Consider the following 14,107-nt stretch of genomic DNA (forward strand, 5'->3'; position numbering starts at 1 on the left):
GAAAACGCGTCAACTGGCCACTCGGCGTTCTCATGGGTTTCTCTCCTCGATATATAAGAATAATAATCTATACAACCATTAATTTATTTAACAAATTATCAACCAAGCATTACACAGCAAAACAATGATTACATATAATTTTATTCCGTTTTGCAGTTACTACACCATCATATTTCTTCTAGAACTCAAATTCGCGCAAACATCGAGATCTTTACAAGTGTGTTCCAAAATTACAAACCACGAGTTTAGGCGGAAATATAAAAAACACTTATCCGGCATAGGTTGAGTGAAAAAATTAAATGTGACTACGTTAACTACACAGCACAGATGCACAGATGAAATTTCACAAGTAACGTATCGCGAGAAATACTTGGATTATTAAATCACTATTGATTAGTTCAACACACACGTATTCCAGGCACCATCTTTTTCCACTTTCCTGATTCTTTTCTATAAGATAAAACGATCAAGTGTAAAAAAAATAATTTAAAAAGTAACTAAACTTGCTCATTTCGACCTTTTGCACTGTTATAGAATCATGGGTATTTGGTAACACGTAACATAGCTGCCATAGCACATGCATGTGCACATCCATGTGCTTAGGCTTAGGTATGTATGTGCGTGCGTGCGTGCATGGGTGCGCATAGGTATATGTATTGGTACATGTACATATTGAACGTACGTAACTTTAACTCTATAAATAAATATCACATTCGGCTCATTGTCTCATAAACGTTTTCCATTATATACTTTCCACGATGATATTAACGTCATTTACAATATGGGCACTTTAAACTACTTTTGCTTGTATGTACTTAGAAATATGATTTTGTTATTCTAAGTATTTCCATTTTGAGATAAAAGTAAAAGCTTTATGTACAAGAGATATTAAAGTTAAACTTGAGTAAGACCACTGGATTTGCCTTGTGTTCTACGACGTGCCAATTCGGACATAACCACGGGACCGATATGCGGTGATCTCGGATTACTCGCTATTACTCTATACGTCTCTGCGACTGCCATCTGAAATTCGGATCCATACTGTGAGATATGTTGCTGATAAACTTGAGGTGTACGAGTGATGAAACGTATTTCCAAATAGATGCTAGATGCATTAACGTCATTAACGACGACCTAGTCTGGAGAGTTAACGAAATATTCGCGGAACTGACACGGAGGTGGCTCGTACTTTTATATATATATTTTACATATTTCGATAGTACGACATACCTTGAGGCTATGTGGATCTTTAATAACATCCGGCAATACTTTTGGAGGGATACGATGTCGATTTACAATCCATGGATGCTTTAAAATCATAGCCGCCGTAGGTCTCCGAGTGGGATCTACGTGCAACATCCTCTTAACCAATTCTTTAGCTTCGTTGGAAATATGACACCATATCCCACTTTCCACATCTATATATCCTGAACCAATACGACCTAATATATCGCTCGCGCTATCTCCTGGGCTGTTACGGAAAGGCGTGTACCTGTGTGATCAGATCAGATCAGATCAGATCAAATCAAATCATTTCCAATCGTGTTATAAACGCATATGATAAAAATTTATAGTGGCATTTCAAAGTTTCCGGTACCCAACTAGCATGATGTACAATAAAACTCCGAGTGACCAGATGTCACACGCTGCGTCATATCCTCGTCGTTTCAACACTTCGGGCGCCACAAAATTGGCCGTGTAACAGGGCGTCATTAGCAAACCATTCTCCGCTCGTAATTGCGTCGCGAAACCAAGATCACATATACAAAGTGTCGTTGGGTCACCGCCAGGTCTCGTATACAGAATGTTTGATGGCTTCAAGTCTCTATGAACGACCTATTTGTTTTTTCTTTTTTTAAGCAACAATCCACCGTTTCGTACAAATTTAAATATGTATATAAACATGCATGTTTGTCGTATTGTACGCTTAAAGACTCCACTCCATCACACTTACTCCGTTCTCGTGGAGATAATGTACCACACTCGTAACAGTGTAAATGACCTCGGCAGCTTCCCTTTCGGTAAAATTTCGTCTCTGTAGTAAACGATCGAGAAGCTCACCACCGCGCAAAAGTTCCAATACGAGATACACTCGTTTATCGTCTTCGTGAACCGCTCTCAACGTTACAATGTGGGGATGCCTACCGTATCGCAACAGAATTTCTATTTCCTCCGTCGGATCTCGTTTCAATTTCTCAATCACCTATTTTATTCAATTATTTAGCTACCTCTCTCTCTCTCTCTCTCTCTACCTCTTACGTACATCTTATTAAAGATAGACTTTAAATTAAAGTCACCTTTTATACAGGACATTACCTTTACAGCGTACTCCATCTTGGATGCTATATGAATAGCCAAATATACCACACTGTAGCTTCCTCTGCCAATTTCGTGTTTAAATTCATACTCGTCAGTTATGGAAACAGGATTGACATAGGTTGGAAAAATGGCGCTAATATTATCATAGTTTCGATATTCGGGTGACATAACGTGATCCACATCCGCGAGCAAACACGGTGCGATAAAACTGAATCCGCGAAATAATTCGTGAGCGTTTGCGCTAGGTGGTACTCCGGGAGAATCTGAAAAGATACCAGAGATTTTTAATAAAGATATTAGCACGCGCGAGAGTACGTATTATTAATTTGAGTCTACTCCACTGTTCTTCCATTTCCTTGAGTTTTTTTATAAATAAGAGTCACCTTTAGGTGTTTTACAGGTGAATTCATTATCAAAGTAAAACGCATCGTCTTCTCGAACAGCTGGTTTAAACGGCGGTCTTATTTCCTTTTTATAAAGAGCGTCCCAGTCGATGGTAGCAAAGAAAATATGGCTTTTAATTTCTTCCACTCCACCTAAGAAATAAAAGGATTCACATAAAGGGACTATCATACGTGTACGACAGCGGATTAGTTTCGCTCAAAGCTTCATTATTTTTTCAAAGCACGTGAACGATGTTGAGATAATGCAAACAGGTCTTCCCTCCTCCCCCCTCCATCTGGTCCTTTTTTTTACATTACCAGATCCAAGACGATTCGCTGGATTTCTCTTGAACAATACTCTCAAAAGTGCTTGTGCTTCCGACGAAAGATTGTGCGGCATTCCGAGTTTAGCTTTCAAGATTTGCGTCATCGTCTCTTTACGATTTGCACCTTGGAACGGGAGAGCGCCTGTTAGCATTTCAAACTGGAAAAAAAACCAGCAAAAAGTGTCTCGTATAATGCTTTTTGACTCTCCTTTTACATCCTTTTACACAGTACGTTTCAACGATCACACCGATCATATCCACATGTGCTATATAAAATTTCAATTCTAACCATTAAGACACCGAAACTCCACCAATCCGCTGTAAAAGTATGTCCTTTTCTGTTGACAATTTCCGGTGCCATATATTCGACAGTGCCACAAAACGAATACGCTTTCGAATCGTCTAAAGGTTGCTTGCTTAAGCCAAAATCCGTTAAAGATATATGGCCTTCTGTGTCTAACAAAATGCTAGCGCGTAAAAGAAGAGATTAATCGAATATTTTAATAGCAGATTCCTATGAAATATATATGTATATAACGTGTAAACACAATACCAACTTTTCGGGCTTCAAATCCCGATAAATAATTCCGAGTTTATGTATATGATCCAATGCGAGTGCTAGTTCAGCCAAATAAAACTTGACGTCATCTTCCGTAAACATTACCTGAAACGTGTTACGTATACTGATATAATTACAAATATGTATTTCGGCTTTTATTCAAACGCGACGTGCATTTTCTTGCGAGATAAAAGATCGTTCTCTTAAACAATATTTGTTTGTTTGCGTTCTCTTATTACGTAGTGTGGGCACGACGATACATCTGCTGATTTTCAAGTATAACACGCACCTCTTTAGACAATCTGGAAAAGAGATCGCCACCTTTTAGAAAGTCTAGAATTAAGTAAAGTTTCCCTTCGGTTTGAAACGCATAATGCAGTCGGACGATGAATGGATGTTCCACATCTACCAATATGTTTCTCTCCATTTTGGTTCTGACTCTGTCGCGAACTAAAGAGAAGTGGATATAATGAAATAATTACTGAATAAAATCTGAGACGGTTGCAAACGCTCTCGCTGATCAGTTTCCAGACCACGTACCTTTTAAGGTCGCCTTCTTCAAGACTTTCATAGCGTATAGAGTCCCACTATCTTTTCCAACGACTTTTCTTACTAAAAATACCTGTAAAAATATCGAAGAAGCAAAATAAAATGATATATTATGTACGTGCAGTATGCTGTAGGTATATAAAATGTAAAACAAGTAATACTACATGTGCACTTGCGGCGCACGCATACAGGCATACACGCACCCCGTGCTCCCTATTCTTACCTTGCCAAAGGATCCTTGGCCAAGGACTTTTAATAATTCAAAGTGAGAAGGTTCGGCTTTCTCGTAACCATCCCTCGCCATATCGCGTACCTCGATCTCGTGAGATTCCGAGCAACCGTTCGATCTTTCAATTAAATTTCCTTGAGTAATCATTGTTTCTTCCTGATTTTCAGCCGGAAGAATTTCTGTACTTTGCTAAACATATGCAAAAGAAAAAATTGAACGGAAAATGAAGAAATATTTTCCGATCTTGAATGTGAAAAAGTGAAGGAAAAAGAATGGATCAAGTATTTCTGAAAAGGTGGCAACGTCCTTCATTTGGAATTCGCTGTCTCGAAGAAAATCCCAAGAGTATTGAGAAAGAGAGAGCAATATTCGAGAATACTGTTTTCAATTCAGAGAGAAATTAAGAGAGTTTTACCTTCTCATCTGTACGATGCTCAGTCCAAGGAGCCGTTAGATTCGCCAACGGCATTATATCTAAAGTTTTGTCTATTTTCGGAATTGCAAACGTTTTCGCGAAGCACTTGTTATTTTATTAAATGAGGTTACCAACATGTACACATACGAGCATTTATTCGCAAAAAGCAACTTTACTGTAGTTGAGTTTGATCAACACGAACCAACAGCGAAGATTCACAGAGATCAACTACTATATTAACCAAATAACCACTACTGACTACTGACACTGACAGTACTGACCAGACCCTTGAGATGAGACCACTACTATCGATATGTATGCATGTATACATATGTAACTTACATACCGTGTCGGATTATATTTATATATATAACACGCGCGCGCGCGCGCGGATGTATGTATGTATGATGATGTGTAACATACACACACCACACACACATCATATATATCACACACGTACGTCATGCATGCACATGTCATGTACATATGTATGTATGTACATACCACATACATAGCAGTAAACGTAAGCAATTTTTGGATCGATGTGACTATAGTTCCTATGTATATATATATACCGGCCCTATTTCCTGTTCCTATTTGTCTGTTGCCTGGCCTGCCTGGCCAGCCTGGCATTCACTGGCATTGTGCAAGGTTAGGGAGGAAGGTTGTGTTGTGGTTGTAATTTTATTTGCCATTTAGTGCTGTTTAGTGCATTAATGTATTAATTAATCGGAACTGCCGTAAAACAATTGTCAGTTTCTCAAGTTTTCCTAATTAAGGTATCAGTTATCAGTAAAGATATTGGTGAAGCACGTCAAGCAATGTCAGCGTGTCGTCAGATGTCAAGGATTTAATAATCGTTGCTAATATTAAATGCTATTTGAGAAGTGGTTTAAACATGCCGTGCTGGTATTATGAGAAAAAAGAACTTCGCAACACACCGTCTATTCAGGATGGTATCGATTACGAGACGGAATGTAGATATCGAAAGGAAGGCGCACGTTTTATAATAGACACTGGGACAAAAATGGATTTAGGTTACAACACGATGGCAACGGGTGTTGTCTATTTTCATCGATTCTACATGTTTCATTCGTTCAAGAACTTTCCGCGATATGTAAGTATCGCAAGTGTAAAATATATAATATATATATTTTACAACTCGAGTCGCAAGTTAATTAATTACGTCAGGTGTCAGATGTCAGGATTGATCAGCGTATATTAAATCGCGTCGCGTACGTGTCTCATAACTCTCAGACGTACATTACTGTGATGTTGTAGGTAACGGCTTGCTGCTGTTTACTCCTAGCTGGCAAAGTGGAGGAAACTCCAAAGAAATGCAAGGACATTATAAGGACTGCCAAAACGTTGGTGTCAGAACAGAAGTTCATGACTTTTGGAGAAGATCCTAAAGTAAGTAGTTGAAAGTTATACTGAAAGAGATACCTTGACATAGGGTCTGTTCGCGTTGCTTGCACTTTTTGCACTCGGCATCTTCGCTTTCTCTCTCTCTCTCTCTCTCTCTCTTTCTCTCTCCAATGGCCGAATATATATTTATCTCATTTCAAGTGCAAAAATGTTTGGTGATTTCAAGCAACGCGAACAAGCCTATAGATACGTAACATTTGTGCCCCTATATATCAGGTTTTTTTCCTTCTTTTTTTCTCTCTAGGAAGAAGTATTGATTCTGGAGCGAATTTTATTACAAACTATTAAATTTGATCTACAAGTGGAACATCCATACAGCTATTTACTAAAATATGCAAAGTGTCTAAAAGGTACGTTAAATACTGCGTTTATCATAAAATTATACTCAACATTATTAGAGGGGATTACGCTATCAAGATATACAGATATTTCTTAAGAAAATGGTCTCTATTTGTAGGCGATAAGAACAAGTTGCAAAAGATGGTTCAAATGGCTTGGACATTTGTTAACGACAGGTATATATATATATATATATATATAAACATATGAAGCACGAATAAAATGCCATCCTACGTGTGTCGTTGTGTTAATATTTCATGTGACAAAAAGCTTATTTGTACGTTGCTTCTTTTAGTTTATGTACTACTCTGTCGCTACAGTGGGAGCCAGAGATCATAGCTGTCGCTCTAATGTACTTGGCAGGAAAGCTAAGCAAATTCGAAGTGGTAGATTGGGTTGGCAGACAATCGAAACATTTACGATGGTGGGATATGTTTGTCGAAGATGTGACTATGGATCTTTTGGAAGGTAATCTTGCATAATTTTCATCTTGTGGTATCTTTGCCGTTGTCTGTTCGTACAGCTGTCAACTACACGAACTACACGGTACGAGCTCTGATACGGTTAAACGTCGTTCTAGATATTTGTCATCAGGTATTGGATTTATATTCGCAAGCTAATAATACAAAACCACCAGATTCGCCACCTATGGTACCATCTAGCGAAGTGTGCAGAGAACGATCCATCACTGCTGCTACTATAGAATCTGCATCTAATACACCAAACGGTAAGTAGCAACGATAAGTAGCGCTATAAATTTATCAGTTGCATTAAAGTAACGGAGAAATAAGGAACGGTCGACGAATGTTACAGTTACGCCCGGAAAGTCTTCGAAAAGCATCGAAGCATCAACAGTTTCTGCAAACGGATGTCCAGTTACAGACATCGCGGATACAATAAAACCGATAGACACCTCAACGGCACACTTTCCCACATATTCGACGACGTTTGCGTCCAACAACACAACGTATCCACCGGCGTTTCCACCTACGAACGTCTCGGTTCCTCCTCCTTCTGTAAATACAATGAATCATATCGTGCCGACGATACATCACATTGGATCGTCCGCTGCTATTCGCCCGACACCGCCATCGGGACCGACTGCCACGCAAACCGCTTTTCAATCATATTCCTACCCAACAAACGCGTCCTATTTTTCAGCGAATAATCCAATTCCGCCGCCGGCCGCGCCGCCACGTAGCTATTATCCACCGCAACCATAATGGAAACCACGGTATCGCGCATCCAACAAATATACAAGTGTTGTATCTCCGTGTCAGTGTCATTATCCTTAATTAAAGATAAATGGTAGACGTGTGAAGAGACATCACGTTAATTTTAAGTTTTGTGTATAATGTACTGTATTTTTATAGCATATACAGTAATATAATGGTAAACTCTCCTTCTTTGTAGTATCTCCTTATAAATAAAGCAAACGTTTATAACTTTTTTTTTCTTCATAATTTTCAATATACAATATACGAAGCAGGACGTAGCGTTCAACTTGTGTATCTACGTGGTTCGGATATCAAGCGTAGAAGGGAGAATAAAATAGAATCTTCACTAGACGTTCACATGTAAAGATTTCCTTTACTGAAAGGATTTTCCGCAAATTTGGGTTGCCGCAACTTACAAGGTATTTCATCAGTTAAAACTTGTAAAATTGGTTCCGCACATTTGGAATCCAGCACGAAACTGTCGATGTACAATATGTATAATTTGGCTGGCATGCCTGTGAGTTCGGCATAAGATAAAACTGAAACAGATGGACAGAAATGGTTTAACTTTTGTGTAACGTCCTTCTCTCCATAGCTTGGTGCTTGGTGCACGGTGCACGGTGCACGTATCTCTCGTATACGCTATTTCAACTGCTTATAAATACGAACCTCCTGCGCCAACGCCAAATACAATATTTGGTTGTTCCAATGGTTCAATCTGACATTTTGTGACATTTGTCGTTTTGGTAGCCAGTATTCTTAAAAACGACGGAGTCTCTGGGACCGTGGTACTTATAAACTGCGATACATGACGACACACTATTGAAATTGTGCTCTCCGAACTTGGTAACAAATCGTACATCTGTAAAAGTAAATACACATTCTTTAGAATTTATAGATTAGATTTATAAAATGATGAAATGTTGAAAGGTAGATGAACGTGCGGCATCAACTATACGCAAGTAGGTACAATACATGCCTGATTTACAAGCTTTCCAGCATTTTTTGTGTCAAACTGTGGTAAAATTATACACATATATATTTGTTTGTCAATTTGATAAATAACTGAAACTTTTCTACGATTTTCATTTTCTACAATGCACGCTTCCTCCGTTTTGGGACACAAACATTGCTCCACGAAAGCTAGAAACAAATAAAACACGTAAAAGCTCGTAAGAGTTGGTATAGCTGATCTGAAAACAGTATATATATAAGTTAATATTACGACGTAACGGATCTCCCTCCACTATGATGAACTTTTGCATACGCTCCGGTTTAGTTTTCAACCAGCGAACGTACAACTTTCTGAAATCACGCGTGCTTTTGGATTATCTCACGTATAACGTATGTCGTATAACGACGAGCGATCGTACGTAAAAGATGATCGCACGTACGACATGACACGTAATTTCAACTCACGGACAATGTTCCGTATTATCTGCTGGCTCGTATTCGTCCTCGTCATCCCAAAATGCTCGTGACGAAGGAAATATCACTTCTCCAAAGTGACTAACCATTTTTGAGTTAAATGCTCTAAAAATTAAGAGAACGTAAGACGTCGAACGTCGAATCAGAGAGTTTACATTCTTTTAAATTCTAAATTGTGTGTCTATTTCTTTCTTACAAAGCACAATTTAACTGCAAACACGTGCACGTGCAAATAGCAAACCTCGCGACGTGTCAGGTTAGGTGGGTCAGGTGGTGGAGCGTGGAGCCCACGGTACCGACATTACCGACTCGATTCGCGCGATCTGCCGTCGGTATCGAGGGTATCGAGTTCTATCACGTTGGCTGCCCTGCGCGGATCTGATCTCAAGTTTGAAATTTTCGCAACGACGAGAGCCCGCCAGTTCGCGCGTTCGCTGATCGCTGGCTGATCGTTCCAGCCGCCTCCAGGCTCCAGTGTCCAGTTTGCTCGCGTCGGCTAGTTTGTTCTCGTGATTTTCGCAAGGAGTAGAAACTCGGAAAGTTATCGTCTGGAAACGGAGGTACGCGCATAATCGACGTAATCGCGAACGGCGGACGTAAGGCGTAAGCAGGAAGGACAATATGGATCGTCCGGTGTCCGGTGACGATCGCCGAGGACATGTTCGCTATCAGCCGGCGCCGCGCCGGTCAATCCCGTCGAGGAGCACCGACCACCTGCTCAAGCAGCTGAAGCAGCTTGTCGACGGCGACGTCCAGAGCAGGATCGACCGCGACGAAGGCGATGGAGTGGCGCGCGCGCTTCACGGGTCGCAGATGCGAGCTCGGAGCTCGGACTCGGACAGCGAGGTAATCGCGCGCGTTTACTTGCACGTACAATAAACATGAGTGTTCGTTTCTTCGCGTAACTTGAATCTTTCCGGAGCTGGACGCAACGCTTTACGACAGCCTCTCTGCGCGTAATCGTTCAAGCATTTTCGATTTCGAACATTATCGGCAAACTACGTTTTCGGAATTTCTCAAGTCAAGTTGAAAATAAAACGCTTGATTTTTGCGAGAAATAATAATTCAAGTCCCTATCTGAAGATATAAAACATTTTTTTACTACGTTGAATCCCCTCAAGGGAGGCCTCAGAAGTAGAGGGATGTCGTATCGAAAGGAAAGTATCGATACTCCCAATGCTACATATTTTGTTATACACCAGGTGTGTTTTTCTTTGGAATTTTGTGTAGCCTTCATTAATGGAGTAACAAGGAAGGCTAAATAAAATTCCAAAGAGAATAGAAAGAAAGACCATCAGCGAGAAGGTCCTTTATAGATGTAGAAAATTGTGCGTTTTTCCTTCGTCTTTATTTCTGCGAAAGTTTCACTTGAAAATTAATCTGTCGCATTCAATATAGACAATATAATAATATGGGTATCACAATATATTGTCCATTAATTAAGTGGTATGTGAAATATTTAAATATGATATATTATAATATATTTTTGTGATGTTACAGTTGTACACTATGTTGAAGGAGTACATACCTCTGTGGCAAAGAAACAGAGAGACGCAGCAGCAGGGCTAGCAGCATAACAGAAAATAATTTGGAGCTGACATATCGCAGTGGTACACAATGCATACTTGAGAATAAATGGATTATTGGAATAGAACTGTTCAACAGATCCTGGTTGGTGAGTGATCATATTTGTCACGTGTGATATGTGTTCTAATGTCTGATACAATGAAGGCGACACACGTAGGGAACGTATTGAATTAGAAATGCATATTTTATAGCTGCAAACCTGTAGGAGACCGATAAAAGATTTCTACACTCAGAATATATCGTACAAATAATCTTTATTCACAACAATGTGTTTTACTTTGCGAGTATAGAACGCCGTAACGCCGCGCGCCGAGATATTTTTGCGTCATTCAAATGCAATCGTTGAGCGCGCACGCAGACAAATATTTCATTTGAGACTTGAACCTTGAGTATCCAATTATTTTAATTAATTTCTACTGTAGTGAAACGTATGCAAATGTCACTGTTGATTGACTCAATGTTCTTTACTCGGAAATATACGTTTTTTTAATTATTTCTCGAAACAACGTACGTCTACTTTGGATTTGTTCGGGAGTTCGGATTCCCCACCCGAGTGATCCGAGTGCTAAAAATTCTATAGCATATGTCACGTGCAGATAGGTTTTCAGCACTCGGGAGAGTTGGGAGTCGGGGGTGGTGCGTTCCGAGTTCCGATTCCCCACCCAAGTGCCGGCAAGTGCTGAAAATCTATAGTGTGTACTACGTAACATGTATATAGGATTTTTAGCACTCGGGTGGGGTGGGGAATCTGAACCTGAACGCAGCCCGGGTAGGCAAGTCTTGAAATAAAGATCCGACTATATGAATACGGGCCATATATAAGACTTTAAGCATAAGTGCCCGTCTACACGAGGTGTTTTAAGCCCTAAGCCCTAAGAACGTGACGACGCACACGCACGTATTCTCCTCAACGTCAACTGTGCGTGAACACGTTCTTAAGGCTTAGGGCTTAAAACACCTCGTGTAGATGGGCACTAAGCGTAGCTTTATATATTATATAAGACCGCTAAGCCAATGAATGAGCATCCAGCATAAAGTCGCTATATTCCTTCTGTGCTAGTAAACACCTGCGACATGGAGGCAAAACACGAGAAAAAGAGGCGTATCATATTACACATTGTTTTGTCCCGCAATGCAATAATTACTTGGGACAAAATATTTCGTTCCACAAACCCGGTGTCCACGATGCAAGAACTGTGTCCAAGTTTCGGTTTAAGCCAATGAAACTGCTACTTTTCTGTAAGAGCTGCAAGTTGATTGGCTTAAATCGAAACTTGGACACAGTTCTTGCATCGTGGACATCGGGCTTAAAAGGTCTTACGTGGCACATAGAACAACTTATGCTAGATCTACACGGCGAGTCGTAAAGTCGTGAGTCGTAAGACGTGACCACGGACACGCGACGTTGAGGAGAATACCCGACTGTGATTGATGGTCACGTCTTACGATTCACGACTTTAAGTACGGTGTCCACGATGCAAGAACTGTGTCCAAGTTTCGATTTAATGCCCTGTGTCCACGATGCAAGAACTTGGTTCAAGTTTCGGTTTAAGCCAATCAACTTGCAGCTCTTACAGAAAAGCAGCAGTTTCATTGGCTTAAACCAAAACTTGGACCGATTTCTAGTATCGTGTACACAGGGCATAAGCCAATCAACTTGCAGCTCTTACAGAAAAGTAGCAGTTTCATTGGCTTAAACCGAAACTTGGACACAGTTCTTGCATCGTGGACACCTGGCTTTACGACTCGCCGGCGCCGTGTAGACCTAGCATTATTAGCTAAAAAGTTTTTAAATGTGTATTTAGGACCACGTTCACCAACCACAGTTAGCTTAACCGATGGTTAAAGTTAGCAGAATTGACCAATAGAAAGCAGGGTGGATTCATTTCTATTGGTCAATTCTGCTAACTTTAACCATCGGTTAAGCTAACTGTGGTTGGTGAACGTGACTCTTAAGCGACTTTAAATATACAAATAGGTTATAAACCAGCCTTAGTGCACGCACTCATTGGCCTAGTTTACACCGATCTCTTGATACGCGTATCAAATAGTATATTTGAACTGATCAGCCAATAATCCGACTTATTTACTAGTTATTTACTATTTAATACGCGTATCAAGTGATCGGTGTAAACTAGGCCATTGTCAGTGTGCACTAGTGCAAGCGTTCGAATTCGCTATTATACCTATATACTGTGCTTATACTGGTGCTATTCCGAACGCAGCCAGTTAACTAAAATGCTATAGTGTACGTGACGTAAACTATAGATTTTAGTTAACTAAGGCTGCGTTCGGAATAGCACCACTGTGTGATTTCACTGCCCATGAAAACCCACCATTAGAGTGTTTCTTACATTTGATAGGGACTTTTGAAAACCATGAACGATTTCGTGCAGTGGCAGTGGCAATCGCTGATATCGTAACCTTGTTCGATTAACGCGACGATTAACGCGTTATATATGTTATTAATAATTCGCCGGGTGTTTTGAAACAATCTCTTGTTTAAATTACGTTACTGTGTACCGCGTCACGTGCATCCAGTGTTATCAATATCCTAGTTAGTGTCGTCTTTTTCGCACCGATCTTGTTTTTGTTGTCGTTGACGACGTCGTCGCCGTCGTCGTCGCCGTCTTCGTCGCCGTCGTCGTCGTCGTCGTCGTCGTCGTCGCCGCCGCCGCCGCCGACGTCGTCGTCGCCGCCGTCGCCGTCGTCGTCGCCGTCGCCGTCGTCGCCGTCGTCGTCGTCGCCGTCGTCGACGTCGTCGACGTCGTCGCCGTCGCCGTCGCCGTCGCCGTCGCCGTCGCCGTCGTAATCATCGTCATCGTCATTGTCATCATCATCGTCATCGTCATCATCATCGTCATTATATCATCCTCACCAGCCTCATTGTTGGAGTATTATTTTGGTTGGAAGAAAAGTAAGGTTAATTCTGACGATGGGAAACGTTCACACCTGCGGCCCGAACGAAGCTCTCGTTGTATCAGGTAAGGACAGATTTCGTATCTTAGCGTTTTCTAAAAGTCGATTATTTTTGTTAAAAATAAAAGTTGCTTTCCATTTACGTCAAAACTCGGATACGTCTCACTTGTGACGTCATAACTCAGTTGAATGCACGTTCTTTTTGCATGCTGGCAAGTGAGATTCAACTGAGTTTTTATCCACAATCGAGACCATGTGCTTTAATGAATCTAATAGACTCTCTCACATTAAAAGTGAGGTTATGAACCTGTGTATTATTATGCGATAGCTTTGTCACCAAAATAAGCAAGCTTTGTCACATATCTTACCTGAGTATAAAATATGAGTATAATACGTCATACGTGAGTGA

The 14,107-nt window shown here is 40.5% G+C and overlaps 4 protein-coding genes across 7 annotated transcripts in view; 2 read left to right on the top strand and 2 right to left on the bottom strand.

The window, feature by feature from the left end:
• Positions 1 to 122: 122 nt before the first annotated feature.
• Positions 123 to 5,132, bottom strand: LOC112453324 (ribosomal protein S6 kinase 2 beta). Its single transcript, XM_025014026.1, has 13 exons — positions 4,781 to 5,132; positions 4,360 to 4,554; positions 4,128 to 4,209; positions 3,877 to 4,037; positions 3,586 to 3,692; positions 3,318 to 3,495; positions 3,021 to 3,186; positions 2,703 to 2,855; positions 2,317 to 2,582; positions 1,955 to 2,203; positions 1,598 to 1,836; positions 1,231 to 1,492; positions 123 to 1,023 (listed from the first exon to the last, which is right to left on the bottom strand). Exons 1-13 carry the CDS (start codon positions 4,832 to 4,834, stop codon positions 895 to 897), a joined length of 2,241 nt encoding a protein of 746 aa, XP_024869794.1. The 5' UTR covers positions 4,835 to 5,132; the 3' UTR covers positions 123 to 894.
• Positions 5,133 to 5,379: 247 nt separating this feature from the next.
• LOC112453328 (cyclin-K) lies at positions 5,380 to 7,996 on the top strand. Of its 2 annotated transcripts, none has more exons than XM_025014035.1 (7): positions 5,380 to 5,897; positions 6,062 to 6,193; positions 6,453 to 6,558; positions 6,666 to 6,723; positions 6,843 to 7,015; positions 7,185 to 7,274; positions 7,361 to 7,996. In XM_025014035.1, exons 1-7 carry the CDS (start codon positions 5,679 to 5,681, stop codon positions 7,768 to 7,770), a joined length of 1,188 nt encoding a protein of 395 aa, XP_024869803.1. In that variant the 5' UTR covers positions 5,380 to 5,678; the 3' UTR covers positions 7,771 to 7,996. The 2 variants fall into 2 exon arrangements, with proteins under 2 accessions (XP_024869803.1, XP_024869802.1); XM_025014034.1 differs by having other exon boundaries at positions 5,679 to 5,897; positions 7,128 to 7,274.
• Positions 7,997 to 8,117: 121 nt separating this feature from the next.
• Positions 8,118 to 9,460, bottom strand: LOC112453330 (proteasome assembly chaperone 1). Its single transcript, XM_025014037.1, has 6 exons — positions 9,389 to 9,460; positions 9,184 to 9,297; positions 8,990 to 9,069; positions 8,744 to 8,907; positions 8,434 to 8,626; positions 8,118 to 8,303 (listed from the first exon to the last, which is right to left on the bottom strand). The coding sequence occupies exons 2-6, from the start codon at positions 9,279 to 9,281 to the stop codon at positions 8,119 to 8,121; spliced, it is 720 nt and encodes a 239-aa protein (XP_024869805.1). The 5' UTR covers positions 9,282 to 9,297; positions 9,389 to 9,460; the 3' UTR covers position 8,118.
• Positions 9,461 to 13,174: 3,714 nt separating this feature from the next.
• Positions 13,175 to 14,107, top strand: part of LOC112453312 (flotillin-2) — a 72,320-nt gene continuing 71,387 nt past the window's right edge. The window contains exons 1-2 of one of the 3 annotated variants that reach the window (XM_025013983.1): positions 13,175 to 13,336; positions 13,661 to 13,763. In XM_025013983.1, coding sequence (XP_024869751.1) covers positions 13,715 to 13,763 — 49 coding nt within the window. In that variant the 5' untranslated portion in view covers positions 13,175 to 13,336; positions 13,661 to 13,714. Of the gene's footprint in view, positions 13,337 to 13,576; positions 13,764 to 14,107 lie in introns of those variants that run through there. The other 2 variants (XM_025013984.1, XM_025013982.1) reach the window with 2 other exon arrangements.

This window comes from Temnothorax curvispinosus, unplaced genomic scaffold (genome assembly GCF_003070985.1).
Source record: "Temnothorax curvispinosus isolate PA1 unplaced genomic scaffold, ASM307098v1 QBEX01004246.1, whole genome shotgun sequence".
NCBI classification, from domain to species: domain Eukaryota; kingdom Metazoa; phylum Arthropoda; class Insecta; order Hymenoptera; family Formicidae; genus Temnothorax; species Temnothorax curvispinosus.

Excerpts from the sequence above, each read along its gene's own strand:
- LOC112453330 (XM_025014037.1), bottom strand. The coding sequence starts at position 9,281 with ATGGTTAGTCACTTTGGAGAAGTGATATTTCCTTCGTCACGAGCATTT. Across the intron at positions 8,908-8,989 it reads GGAGGGAGATCCGTTACGTC|CTTTCGTGGAGCAATGTTTG; the intron begins GTAATATTAACT and ends ATTTGTTTCTAG. Across the intron at positions 8,627-8,743 it reads CTGGAAAGCTTGTAAATCAG|ATGTACGATTTGTTACCAAG; the intron begins GCATGTATTGTA and ends TTACTTTTACAG.
- LOC112453324 (XM_025014026.1), bottom strand. The coding sequence starts at position 4,834 with ATGCCGTTGGCGAATCTAACGGCTCCTTGGACTGAGCATCGTACAGAT. Across the intron at positions 4,555-4,780 it reads AGCATCGTACAGATGAGAAG|CAAAGTACAGAAATTCTTCC; the intron begins GTAAAACTCTCT and ends GCATATGTTTAG. Across the intron at positions 2,204-2,316 it reads AGATGGAGTACGCTGTAAAG|GTGATTGAGAAATTGAAACG; the intron begins GTAATGTCCTGT and ends TGAATAAAATAG.
- LOC112453328 (XM_025014034.1), top strand. The coding sequence starts at position 5,679 with ATGCCGTGCTGGTATTATGAGAAAAAAGAACTTCGCAACACACCGTCT. Across the intron at positions 6,559-6,665 it reads ATATGCAAAGTGTCTAAAAG|GCGATAAGAACAAGTTGCAA; the intron begins GTACGTTAAATA and ends CTCTATTTGTAG. Across the intron at positions 7,016-7,127 it reads GACTATGGATCTTTTGGAAG|ATATTTGTCATCAGGTATTG; the intron begins GTAATCTTGCAT and ends ACGTCGTTCTAG.